The sequence below is a fragment of the Falco peregrinus genome, chromosome 14, assembly GCF_023634155.1.
Source record: "Falco peregrinus isolate bFalPer1 chromosome 14, bFalPer1.pri, whole genome shotgun sequence".
NCBI classification, from domain to species: Eukaryota; Metazoa; Chordata; class Aves; order Falconiformes; family Falconidae; genus Falco; species Falco peregrinus.
The window spans coordinates 22,168,722-22,182,255 of NC_073734.1; the positions used below are offsets into that span (position 1 = coordinate 22,168,722).

A 13,534-nucleotide genomic window follows, 5' to 3' on the forward strand; every position below is an offset into this window, starting at 1 on the left:
CACTGGTCTATAAGCTGGGTGACGGTTGTTAATGGAGTAGTACTTCTGATTCAGGAAGGCAGTGAGAGGCTATCTGACTTGGAATTGTGTGTATTTGAAAGACGCTGTTCATCTGAACATCTGTCATTTGAAAGATGATAGCATGTATTTTGTCCTTATTAAAAAAATGAAAAAGGGAAATAATGGAAATGCGCTGTTTGATATTGATGTCGTGTTACATCTGATTTAATCATTGTGTAGGAACTGACTTACTCCGGAGCTAATGAAATAAATATTAGTTAGAAAACACTACAGATTTTTTTTTCCCCTACGTTTGCGTAAGATTTTCTATAGAAGTTACTCTTAAGGGATGCATTTTTTACTAAAAGTCTCAAGATCTGGCTCAGATCTGGTGTGAAGCATCTGCTTCAGCCGTGTCTCTGCCTCATCTGCATCTGCAAGCAGGCAAGTGTGCGTCTCCTTCAAATCCTGTGGAAAAGCAGTGGTACGAACAACAGCGACCTCTTGAACGCCTATTAAACATGTATGTACTTGACAAGCTGGTCACGTATTTAATTGCCAGGAAATCAGCGATATTATAGCCAGTTCGCTAGGACCCAGGTTCAATCTTCCACACTTAGCCATGGGAGGGAACTGCAGCACCTTACCCTTGTATATTAGCAGAATTAAAAATTATATTGCAGGCATGCGTTTCAGTTAGGGTGTGCTAAAGACAGCGTTTCCTTCGTGCAGCGAAACCTGTAGAAGAATTTAACTGCATGAAAAACAGTTGAAAATTTAGGACTAGCTTTATGTAATACATGAGAGTTCCTTTTCTTCCCTGATTGTCCCTTTAATACAGAGAGCGTAACGTTTGATTAACTTAATTATCATTGATCTGGCTTGAATACCTGACTTGAACTTCAGGGAAAACAGTGCAAAGTAAATCCTTAAAAATAAAAGCTTGCAGCCAAGTCCAATTCTTCTACGTCTTCTTATTTCCTTAAATATTTAAGTAAAAGACTTGGGGTGGATTTTTTTATTAGCAAATCCCACAGAAGTGGGGGTTTAATGTAATAATGTATTTTGACGCCGACTTGAATGCCTTTTTAAGAAGTACTGCTGCTTGACAGTAGGTCCCCTGAAAACCTGTACAAAACCCAGTAGCAGAGACCAGTGTTAGACTAACGGTAACGGGTTACGCTAGAGCTGGGCAGAGAGGTTCACCAAGGCCACTTACTTCCCTCGCAACACAGACGACGTCCCTGGTGTTTGAGCTACTGCGGGGTCTTTCAGCTCAGTGGAGGGTGTTAGTTTTAAGCGTATAACCTGTGGGTATGCGCACGAAAGCATGGCATGCGTTCTCTCTCTCTCGCATGGTGACTTAAACTGTAAGTCATCAGCACATTTGTTTGACTAATCACAAGTGTTAGTAGTACTTTAACTACCTTTCAAAAATGTTTTTAGAAAAATGGGGGGAGGGGGGAAACTCCCTCTGTACGCTTGTAGTACACATTGCCTCCTTTGGAATTAAATCTAATTCTATGTCATCAGCAGGTTCTGTGAAAATGCAGAATCCTGCACAACTGTCACCTTATATGGACAACAGCTGTAGTGTTGAAACTCCTAAAGCATCTCTATACTTCATGCTTCGGTTACGATACAGCTCTGTCAGTTGAATGGCCTCTATGACTGAAAATAAATGCAGTTTTATATTAAGTATTTAAGTTTTTTTAAGATAAAGTATTTAAGTGTTTCAGAGAATGCTTTTTGCTTGAATTATTTGCAAATTTCTCTCAACAGATGGACGACCTCAGTGGGAGGTAGAAGGGAAAATAATTAGGGAAAAGTGTCAAGGGGTGAGAAACAATTTTTCTTACTTTAGAAAGCTTTCTGTTTTAAAATGAGAAACCAAACATCTTCACTGTTGTTCTGAAATTTAGAATTAATTTAGTAAAGTAAGTAGGTCATTGGCTGATTCAGACAGACAGTTGGAGACTTCTAAATTGGCTTAATACTATAAAATAGCCATTAAGATGATGCTCTGAAGGAACTGGAAGCAGTATGTTTGTTGTGAAAGCAATAAAAAAAGAAATTGAAAATTGGAAAAAGAAAACTGAAGATAATTTTGCCAAGATGACAAATAATTTCCAGTGCATTAAATTTTTTCTTAAAAGCTTAGTGATTGAAAAAGCAATTCGTTGACTGCTGGAGTTTTTTTTAGGCTGTGGCAGACGAGCAAAGCATCCTTTAGATGATGTGTCTAATTAAAAGCATTACTTTCAGAACACTTGTGTCTAAAAGAAGCAAAAAGTCTCCAAATAGAAGTTTGCTTATAGTACTGTGTTACTATATAATATGCATAAACTTGAAGTTTACCCATTTCAAAATATCAGTGTGCTTTAGTTTTTTGCAATAAGTGTTTTAGTGTTTTCTGTAATTAATAGCTGTTTCACTTATATTCTATATGTAAAACTTTTTCGTTTCAACTTTCACATAGGCAAACATCATACTTGAAGTTCCTCCATACCATAACAAAACCATTACAGCTGCAGTTCAGGTGCAGTTTTATCTCTGCAACGGCAAGAGGAAAAAAAGCCAGTCTCAACGTTTTACTTATACACCAGGTATTAAATAAAAAATAAAAGGTTGAGTTTTACTTTGGTTTTTAAAGGAGATATTTGAAAGTAATTCAGACAGTCCTTGTACCTTTGACAAGTAGAGAAGACCAGCCTTGAATTTTTTGTAAAACAACTTCAGTTTGTCTAATTAAAAAGCTGATATCTAGAGTAATAAGCTGCAATACTATGATTACAGCCACGTATCTCTTTGTTGCACTTTTTACAGAATAATTTGCATCTTACTTTTTTTTTTTTTTTGAAAGTGATGATGAATCTCAGAAGCTGCTCTGTAAATAACCCTAGTGATGATGTCGAGAATAGTGAGATCATAGAAGAACAGGTTTTACACATTTATTTTTTTTCCCCCCACCTCAAATATCAAAAAACCGTGAAGAGGTTTAAATACAAGGAAGACGATAAAAATATTTTCCCTGCTTCTGGACACACTGCAGCATTTTGAGAGAAAATAGTTTAACTTGTACAGTTTTTGCTTCTAGCTCTGTTAACTGTACGTGTAGTTAAAACATCTTAATCCCTTTTGTTTGGTATGAGGAAGTGGTTACTACTAGATATGCAACGCCGGCTCCTTTGCCTGCCACTTACTGTCTTTTCTTTTAAGAAATTTTTACCCGTTTAGAGTAGTCAGAATTCACAAGGTGCAAGTGCTGGTGCTGGACCCTTTAGTACGGTTTGGAAGACTTTAAGTCAGATAGGTAGATGAGTCTTAAAAGTCAGATATGGATATTTATGTATTCTTCTTAAAGCTAATAGGTATGCTGACAAAGCCAACTTCCATTACCTGACGTGGTTTTTTTTGAATCATGTCAGCTAAGTTTTGCTCACTTGTTGTGCTCTAAAATTACCTACTTCATACCTTCACGTGTAATTTACGCAATGCTACCTAGGTTTCTGGTACACTAAGTATACTTTTATATAATTGTGGTGTCAGATTTGTGGTATTTTTCAACCATTCTTAAGAATGTCAGCTTCCAAGGTAGTTATTAAACACATTTAAACTATATTTTTGTTCGAGAACTCCATACTTAAATGGTGGAATGAAGTAATGACACTGCTTAAGTAAGAAGTAAGTTTTAATTATAACTGCAGCTGTTATTGCACAAACATTTTAAAATACATTTTTTCTATAAATATATATAGCAGATTAAGTAACTGTATTTTATAAAGCAGTAATTAGGCAGTTGTGTTAACATTTTTCCACTGTTTGTACTTAAAAATCAGTGTCTTTTTCAAGAGCGTGCCGGTAGCTTGAAAAAATAATAATAATCCTGTAACTGAAAGTGTGTCAATTTGTGTGTGTTATAAGAACAGTTGTTGCCATCATTGAAATTGGAGGATATGCTGAAAGGGCTGCTGTAATTAAAACAACACGCACTACCCAGACTAGTTTAAGTGTGTTGCCAAAGTTCATCTGTCATTTTCATCAGAGGCTGAGCAAAGTTTGAAGCCTGCTAAGAAATGTCATTCACCGTTTCCTAGCGCCTGAGACCGAGCTCGTGCCTGCCTGGTGTTGCTGAGCCCCGCAGCAGCAGCCACCCTCCATGTGTGTGTCCTTTTGACGTACTGGACTTTCTGTGGCTGGGTTGCACGTGTCCGTGAAAACATGAATTGCATGGGAGGATATTTTAGAAAGGAAGATAACTGCCTTTGAGTAAGTGCTAGGAGAGTTCCTGACTTTTAAGGGTTGATAGAGCCGGTGTAAAGTCAAAGAAAATGAAAGCAGAGCAAAAGAAGGGAAACTGGAGCAAGGACGTGAGCAGTACTGTTTGCGGCTGTAAAGCAGCAATTAGTGTGCGTTTATCACAGGATACCAATGGGTTGGAATTGTAACAATTGTTTTACTTTTTCTAGTTATAATGAAACAAGAGCACAGAGATGATGTGGATTTGTCTGCTGTTCCATCTTTGGCCCTGCCTCACGCGAGCAACGTCCAGGGCCTGCATTCTATCCGAACTCAATTGCCCTCACCAGAGCAAGGGCATCCACATGACAACTTACTGTCCACGTCACCCAGGAGCCTTGTGTGTCCGGTCCAACCTCCATACACAGCAATGGTGACCTCCGCAGTATCCCACCTGCCACATATGCAAGGTAGAAACCTTAGTCCAAGTGAAGAGTGTCATGTTTTGCCTCCTGCTGTGGTTCAGTCTTTTCAGGTAACATCAGCACCTCCTGTGAGGCCTTCTTACCAGCCTATGCAGTCTAACGATGTATACAACGGACAGTCTGGTCTTCCTATGAACTCTGCCTCCAGCCAAGGATTCGATGCTATTTCATTTCAGCAAGACACAGCTGTACCTCATTTGATAAATCTTAGCTGCCAAGCTCTACCACCAATGCAGTTTCATTCTTCAAATCCAGGTTCTGTGGCGACACCAAGTACAGCAGGGCATCCGCTAGCACACCCAGCTCATTCGGGACAGTCATCTTCTCACCTACCGTCGATGGGATACCACTGCCCAAGCGCGGGGCAGGGCTCCATCCCTTCTGCAATGAGCCGGTCCCTTGGGCAGTCTTCTCCCCAGCTGCAGCAAGTCCCGTACCATTCGACAAATCCAGCATCCGCTTCATCCCCATCCCCCACAGCTTCCCACTCTTTGGTCCATTCGCCGCTGTCTGGACCTTCTTCACCCCAGCTACAGCCTATGCCTTACCAGTCTCCTAGCTCAGGACCTGCCTCATCTCCCCCGCCAACCGCTGTGAGTCACTCGGGACAGCACTCCCCTCAAGCACATAGTCCAGCGCTGGGAGGTCTTAACGCAGCATCATCCCTAATACACCATACCGTATGCGATTCATCTCCGTTTTCACCAGACGGGGCAGCTATTAACATTAAACCAGAACCTGAAGATCGAGAATTGAATTTTCAAACAATAGGACTACAAGACATCACACTAGATGATGGTAAGTGGATATAATGTTTTAATACTGGGATATAATCTACCTTAAGCTACAAAGTGGGTGTGGGAGGGTTGCTCTGTTTTGTTTAGAAAACACTCCTCTTCACAGAAGTAAATTTGTATCATCAAAATGGAGTCATACATTTGTGAAAGCAACAACTTATTTAAACCTAACGATACCAGCTGCAAACCATAGTTACACAGTTCAAATACTTTAGTCTAATTTGCCCATAGACTTAAAACAGGGCTTGAGGATTAACTCCTACGCATTGATACCTTAAAGATAAGGAATTAATTTGAAGCCTTTCCTGACGGTCTTGTTGGTACGTTTCAGTGAAAGTCACAGTAATATATCTAAGTTGCACAGATGTAGTTTGGAGTCTTGTTTCTTGGAGTTGTCCCAGTTTTGAAGGGCAGGCTCATTTTCTGAAAATACATCACATGCATTTTGGCACTGTCATAGTCTCTTCACAGATGTACCGTAGATACGCTGTCAGCATTCAGCACCTCTGCTCACAGTAGCTGTTTGCTTTCTCCATACCACTCTAGCTGCCTTTTTGAGAAATTCACTTGTTTAACATAAACAGAACAAGGATATTCTAGTGCTAAAGTCCAGGCAATAAAGTTCTCTAAACACTTGGACAGTGTTAATTTACAGAACTTGTCCAACCAAGTGGGAAAAAAAATGAATTATGTCAGGTCCTAAACATCAGCGTATTTGAGGCATAGATACAAGGCTATTAAAGAACACGTCATGTTAATAAGGCTGGAAGAACAGAAGGCCTGGCCTTAAAAGGTGTGTGTTAAAGGTGTTCAGTGTTGATGGTGGGAAACTTATTAATATCTCTTTTCTACAATAGCATTAAATGTTGTGGGGTTTGGGGTTTTTTAATCATCCCTAGTAATTACTTAATTGCATCAGCAGTAGTGTAAAGAATTCAGTGTGGGTAACCTGTTAAATATCCTTATCGGTCCCAGTTCCTTCATAAATGGAAATTTGCTGTTGCTACCTTCAGTCAGTAATGAGAAAACTTAGTAAGAAAACAGACACAGCGTACTGGGAAGAAAATGAGAGAAACTGGTAATACAGTTGGGCTTTCAATTAAACGGCCACCCTAATTAAACAAAGCTTTCTTTTTAGAAACACTGTTTATCAATCAAGGTAACTTTATTTAGAAAGGAAGGGACTGATTCTATCAAGGACTTCCTGAGGGGAGGAGAACAAGGCTCTATGAAACAGAATGCAACAGAAAAATAGCATTTTCTGCTTCCGTACTAGAGCAGTGAGAAAGATTAATTTTTCCCTAAGTGTCACATTAGGACCTACCTTTTTCTCATCCTCCTACCCTCCACACCCGCAAAAAAGATGTAGAAATAAAACAGAACTAAATACTGTAGTTAAACTTTTCACAATAGAAGCAGAAGCGTTCAGCATTTATGAGCATCTTGGCAGTTTGTTTATACTTGTTCAGAAATTAATGCACAGAAAAAACCAGAAAAGAAAACCAATTTTTTCCCCCTGCATCAAAGATATCAGTTGATTTTAGAGAAGTATAATCAATATACATATGAGTCAAATGGCCATAGCTTTATTAATTTATTTTTTAAAAAATAATGCTTGCTATAGAAGTTTAAAGAAGATCTGGTAACTGATGATTAAACTGTACACTTCCTATAGGGAAAATTGAACATGATTTTAAATGCTGAACTAGCACTTGGCAGCAACAGTACATTTGCAAGCACAGAGATTACCTTCATTTCAGTTTCATATTACGGCCATTCGATGAGTGCTTGGGGGGCTGCGTTTGGGGGGTGGTTTGTTGGGTTTTTTTCTTCATTTCCAATCTGCAAATACAAATCAGATGTCTCGCCTTAAACCTGCTCGTCCAAAAATCTTGAAGGGCACAGTGACAGGACACAAGCTGCTCAATTCTCTCAAACTTGAGTAAATGTTTCCTCTGCTTAATCAGCTTTAAATAAAGAAAACATGTTTAGACAAGAATGCTTTTTTTATAACTTATCTAACATGTTACTGCGGTTTTAAAAATAATTTCAGTATTTTTCTTTTGTGCATAATCAAATTTTAGTTTCTGTACAAATAGAGCTAGACACAAATAGCGAAATCAGTTATTCTACATTAATGTTACAATAACAAAGGAAAAAAATCCAAACATAATTGCATACATAAATGAATGTTGATACAGTATGTTCTCCCAGCTAATATCTCAAAGCTATATTTAGTTGGAAAATAGGTTTTTAAGGGTTACCAGTTAAGGTGAATAAACCTCTCAAAACAGTAAGGCAAAGCCAATTGAATATAGTATAAATCATGTCTGGATTACTGACCTTAAATACTTCAGGCAGCAGTCTGGAAAAAAAAGTAAACAAACTCAAAAAAAAACATTGACAGCATAAATAATCTTCTTTCTTTTAGTTAATGTGCGCTTTTGAAAAATTAGCATAGTAGATATTTTCTTGGCAAAGAAAATATTTTAAGAAAACGTTGAACAAAATTTGAGCATAGTATAGAAGTGCTACCTCATGACAAAATTAGTCCCAGAATTACTAAGCTGTTTAGCTTGACAGAGTGTAGTTTAAAATTGTTTTAAAATAACAAATAAGCAAAAAAACCCAAACCAACCAAACAAAAACCAAACCCCAAACAATCCCACCTACAGAAGTGGCAGTCCGGATAGTAGTTGCATAAATTCCTGTAAGCAAGACTCCTAAAACTGAATCTTAGTGCCTCTTCAGCCAACATTAAGGCTTTTTCTTCAGAACACACCAAAAAAACACTACTATTTACTACAGAACTACAAACTGCTTAATCCATAGGTGTTCAAGCCAAGAGCATCTGCATTAGTTTTGATCCAGCGTCTCCTGGATCCTTTATAACTTCTCTGCCAAGACAAATACACTTGCTGATGGCCGGAATGGAGTCTCTTTTCAAACTTTGTTGCCTTCCTTTGCCCTTTACCAGTTAGAGCAAGCTGGGCTCTGTTTGGGATATGAGCGGAAAAGAATGAGGCAGAACCTCTACCTGGGCGTCTACATAAAGTATACTACTTGCCCACCCCCCACCCCCCCCCAAACCCACCCATCCCTCCACACACCCCCTTTTTTTTTTTACTGCTGAAGTTTGTGCCGGTCTTTGTTCTCTTGTTTTTCAACAGGATCTGGTTAATGTCTTTAGGCTTTTCTAATCTCCACCTTTGAACGTGCTCTTTTGTTTGGCTTCCCCTCTTCCCATCCTTCATTCCTACAGGAAACGCTAATTCACTTGAAGAAACAAGGGATCAGAATGCATGAGGCACCTGGATAGGAAATTCAGATGACATTACCAATAACAATTTCAAAGTAACTTACGCTGTATGCTGCTACTTAAAAGGTGTTCTGAAAACCAGTACTTTTTTCCGCTTAGATCTTTGCAATAGTCAATCTGTACAAGCTGGTGGATGTTTGGACGGGAACTACATAAAAGCAGCTTCTTGCTCTTTAGTTGTCCCCTCTGCTTTTCCTCCCCTGCCCCTGGGCTGTTTGGCTGCCTTTTTTTTTTTTTTTAACATCTTTCAGCAAGCCTGCCCTCTGCCCCGCTCCCCAGGCTAATGTTTCCCTGTGTGGACAGTGGAATATTTAGGGCTGCAAATAGGTGTAAACAAGGCAGCTTAAGTGACAAGAAGCAGGCAGCTGGTCATTTCTGTCCTTTCCCATATCCATCATCCATACGGTGCTCTGTTGTATGCTTATCTAATAAAGGTCCCATTTCTTCCCACTTGGAGGAAAAAAAAAAGGCAAGCTAGTCGGTTAGAATCAGTCTAGTTCTATGGTGAGGCCTTGTTAATTTTTTTTTCCCCATTGTTTTTAAACAGTGCTTCTAGTGTGGTGGTTTACCTACCCATCCCACTGTCAAGTTTTAGATTTAAATCTATCGAATACTGTTGATCTAAAATTTAATCTCTTGTGGCTTGCAGTTTAGGAGTGAGTTTACCTTGGATTTTATAGCTTTCTTCAGCGATGAGATTTCTAACGTGTACAACTGCATGTAACTGTTTTTAAGGTATTATGTTAGGCTGTATTCAGCAAATCAGGATGACCTTCTACTAATCCTCTTACATTTTGTTACTCATTGCATCTCCATTACATAAAGCTGGAGATTAGAAAATAGAGTATGTGGACTTGATATAAATCATAACTAGAAATCCTCTAACAGTTTTGTGTACATAAAGCAGTAAGTTGTTTTGTCAGACACATTCCATGTAGAATTCTAAGCCATTTGCATTCATTCATTTTAATAGTTCTGTGATAATTCTCTAGTTGATAAATTCTCTTGCTGGGAAGCTCAGGGATTATTCTGATTTTTTGCTAGAAAATATGTACATCTTTACAGGTAGCTTTTTACTGTAGCTTCAGCTTAACTTCTGGACAATCCCAGTAGAAACTAATAGGAAAGTACTGGAGAATGATTGTACTTTGTATTTATCTAAGTATTTAAAAATTGTGCATTAACAGGTCATTCTTAATTAAGGCAGTGTCCTGCCAAACAGCATTGAAGGCCTACAGAAACAAAAAATACCGAATGCTGGAGTCTAGCTTAGGATGGAGGAGAGTGGCTCAAAAATGTCTTGTTTGAGTGTAACTCAAATTTGAGATGTTCTTAAGATGTACATCTCAAACTCAAGGCGTTTTTTTTACTCTCCTAAGTATGGAACAAAACGTTGCATCTTGCAGCATGCCTGACATGCATATGTGTGACAAGAACTTGAGCCTACATTGTACATGGAACTCCTGGATTATTCCTGTTGATAAAAGGCATTCCAAAAATTATACTAGTATAAATTGTTTAGTAAGGTTTTGTCCAAACTCCTCCTTTCTTAGTAATCTGTATATTATATATATATTATCAAGCAGTATGGAGATAGAATTGTAAACTGCTTTTTACTGCTAATTCTTCTCGTAAGCTTATGGGCTTCTGCAGTGAGATGTTGAATTTGAGTAAGGTGATGAGGCAGAACCTGAAATGTATTGGAAGAGAATTGGGAATCTGCTTTTAGTAAATAGGTGCTAGGAATTAAACATCTCCAGACTAAGCAGTAGATTAAAAGGAAAAGGTTGAAACAGTGAGGAAGGGTGAATGAAAAGAATGTTACTGTCTGGGGTTCTCAGCAGTTAAAGAATGCTGTAACCGTGTCTTCCAGTGGATTAATTCACTGTGTTCATAAAATCTGTGCCAGCAAGGCATCTATTGAGAAGACAGGTTGCAGACTGCTGATGTGTAAAGAACTTCAGACAAGTCTCTTCAGTCCTCAAGTACCCATGACCAGCAAACGTATCAAACTTCCTATTGCCCTCCGCGAGCCACAGAACACCTCAAATAATTCAAAGTAAGCTCAAATAGTTGCACCACTGCAAAAAGATTCCTATTTAAGAACTAGAAGAGGTTAGAAACTTACTCTGTGAATGCAAGTGACGTGACTACATCATGGTGCAGGCACTTGCAATAGTAGCAGAACTGGAAGGCGTTAGGCATGCCCTTGTGACGCTGGGAAAAATACGCTTGGACACCTCCGCACTGCTTTCCGCTGCGCAGCACGTATGCTCTAGCTCCATGGCACACACTTAATACTTACCATGTTAGACTCGTCTATCTTCTTGCGTGAGAGAAAGGGATAAACATATGACTTAAATGAGTTGGTTTCACTATGGTACGTAAATACAGAGTCATAATCATAATGTGAACAAGGATATTTGTTGTATATCCTATATATATTTGTGCTCCACAGGCACATTCAGCCTCTCTCTATAGCTATAATTGTAATGTGCACAGGAAGTCCATACTCCTCCTAACATTTTGTACAGCCTCATTTTATCAATTAAAAAAAAAAATAGGACTTAGCAAAGTTGGCATTGAACTTGAAATTACTAAAAGTAAGCCTGGTGTGGCATGGTGACTTGCAAGGCAACCTACCATGTCCTGAACGCTTGCCATTGCAGCCATGGCCTGCCATGTGACTGGTTTTGATCACAAACCAGCAGAATCAGCTGCCTGCTCCACAGCAGAGAAGACTGAGCATTAATTATAGCCTGGCAGCTTTTTTTTTTTTTTTTTAAAGGGAAAGTTGACCCTGTACTACTTGCTGGTCATGCGGAGTCAAAAGCAGGCTAAATATACTGCCCTAACAAATGGGATCTAGCTGCAGGGATCGTCACAGAGATGCAGCTGATAGAGTTCTATCTGGAGCTGACAAAGAAGGCCTATGTTCACAGAAGCATGCGCTGCAGTCTATCCATAATGTTCTTTGAGGTTTACTGATCCTCACTGCCTCTGTAAATACAGCAGTTGACTCATCTGTCCCCTAAAATGCATGAATTCCTAGGTGGATGCAGCAATACTACCAAACCTAGACAGTTGATATGATCTGCCAAACCATTATATCAAACTTCTTTTTGCAAAGGATACCAAGTACTTGAGCAACACTGCAAATCCATCACGCCTTCTAGAATATATTTGGGGATCTACTTTTCTAAAACCAGTGACATCTTCTACATTAAGTCCCATTTCCCACGCATCATACTGCAGCAGTAGTAGTAAAGGATGCGCAGGCTAAACTTTTAATCACGTGATACAAAAAATGAAGTTGTTTGACTCTTGTAGGAAGAGATCCTGAAAACCAAATGGTGTAACTCCAGTAGCTTTTTGGTCTGTATCTGTAATAGAACCGTCATTTTAAGTTGACTTACTGCTTTGACCCAAATCTGGTGCAGGTAATAGAGGGTTTACATTTTCCCTAACCTTTCTGTACTTAAGGGAAGAGCCAAGACAAAGACGTGGTTCATAAAAGTATGACATTTTGGTTGGTTAAATAGATATATGTACAGGATGTCATTTTTCTTGAGTTCTATTTCAGTTTAATAGCTTTAATTTTAATGTTATATTCTTTCAGTACAATACACATTTAATATTGCTTAAGGAAGTATAAACCTTTCCCAAATGTTCATAAAATTACGAGGTAGAAAGGTCTTTTTAATGTGTATTTATCTGGTACCTCAAGTTCTATCTAACTTTAGCATGCATTGAACAAAATCTTTATGCTATATTACACACTTTAAAAGGCTGTTGCTTTATTTACCACGTTTCACGAACAACAAATACTGCGTGCCCAAGGCAAGCGCATGCTCCATTCCAGAAGGTGCTGGCTGGAGACAGGTTACATGTGTTACACGTGACTTTGTCAGGGATTTAGAAAAGCAAAAACTGACTGCTGTCAGCAGCTTTGTTAAGACATGCAAGAACCTCAGAATCCCTCTATGAAATTAATTAGAAAAAAATGCTCAGAATCATATTTCTTTGCTAAAGTGACAGGTAATCCTTGCTATATAAGCAATGCAGACTTACGGTACAGAGACTGTTGCCTAAAAGAGCTAATTAACTTCACTGTTCTCTCTGGAGGCTTTTTGTCAGCATGTTTGTTGTCTGCTCCTTTGAAACCCTGAGCTTTAAAGAGGATTGCTGGTAAAAGTTAATTTGTTTCATCCCAAGGTATTTTTCTGCAGATCTCCCTAGATTCATTAAATCTTTATTTAAATGTCACTGTCTTGCAGTTCTACTACAGTTGGTGGGGGAAAATGTTCTTAACGTCCTATTATTTGACGAGCATTTGTCCTCCGTCTACTCCTTTCCTTCAAGCTGGCAGTGGACATTTCCATTGAAACCCAGATGGTGCTTTCCTCTTCCTGTTTCAATACACATAACTTTATGCTTTAAACAGTTAAGCATGAGGAGTCATCCAAAGGGGTAATTGGTACCGCTTGAGTTTCAGGAGGAAGTAAAAATAGACTCTCGTTTTCCCAGGAGTCATCCCTAAGCAGGGCTTAGAAACCATGCTGGCAAAGCAATCGTGTGGCTCTATCCAGAAGGCACAAATTAGCCAGTTTCTAGAGCAATTTTGTTAATTGTATTAAATCCTAGTTTACTAAACATGCAGCTCTGTCTTGGGCAGGAAAAAAACCCCAAACCCA

General features: G+C 38.8%; 1 protein-coding gene across 3 annotated transcripts in view; it reads left to right on the forward strand.

The window, feature by feature from the left end:
- Window positions 1-13,534, forward strand: part of NFATC3 (nuclear factor of activated T cells 3) — a 103,951-nt gene that overhangs the window by 76,425 nt on the left and 13,992 nt on the right. For all 3 annotated transcript variants that reach the window (XM_055818898.1, XM_055818897.1, XM_055818899.1), the window contains exons 7-9: window positions 1,783-1,838; window positions 2,480-2,606; window positions 4,470-5,522. In XM_055818898.1, coding sequence (XP_055674873.1) covers window positions 1,783-1,838; window positions 2,480-2,606; window positions 4,470-5,522 — 1,236 coding nt within the window. The remainder of the gene's footprint in view (window positions 1-1,782; window positions 1,839-2,479; window positions 2,607-4,469; window positions 5,523-13,534) is intronic.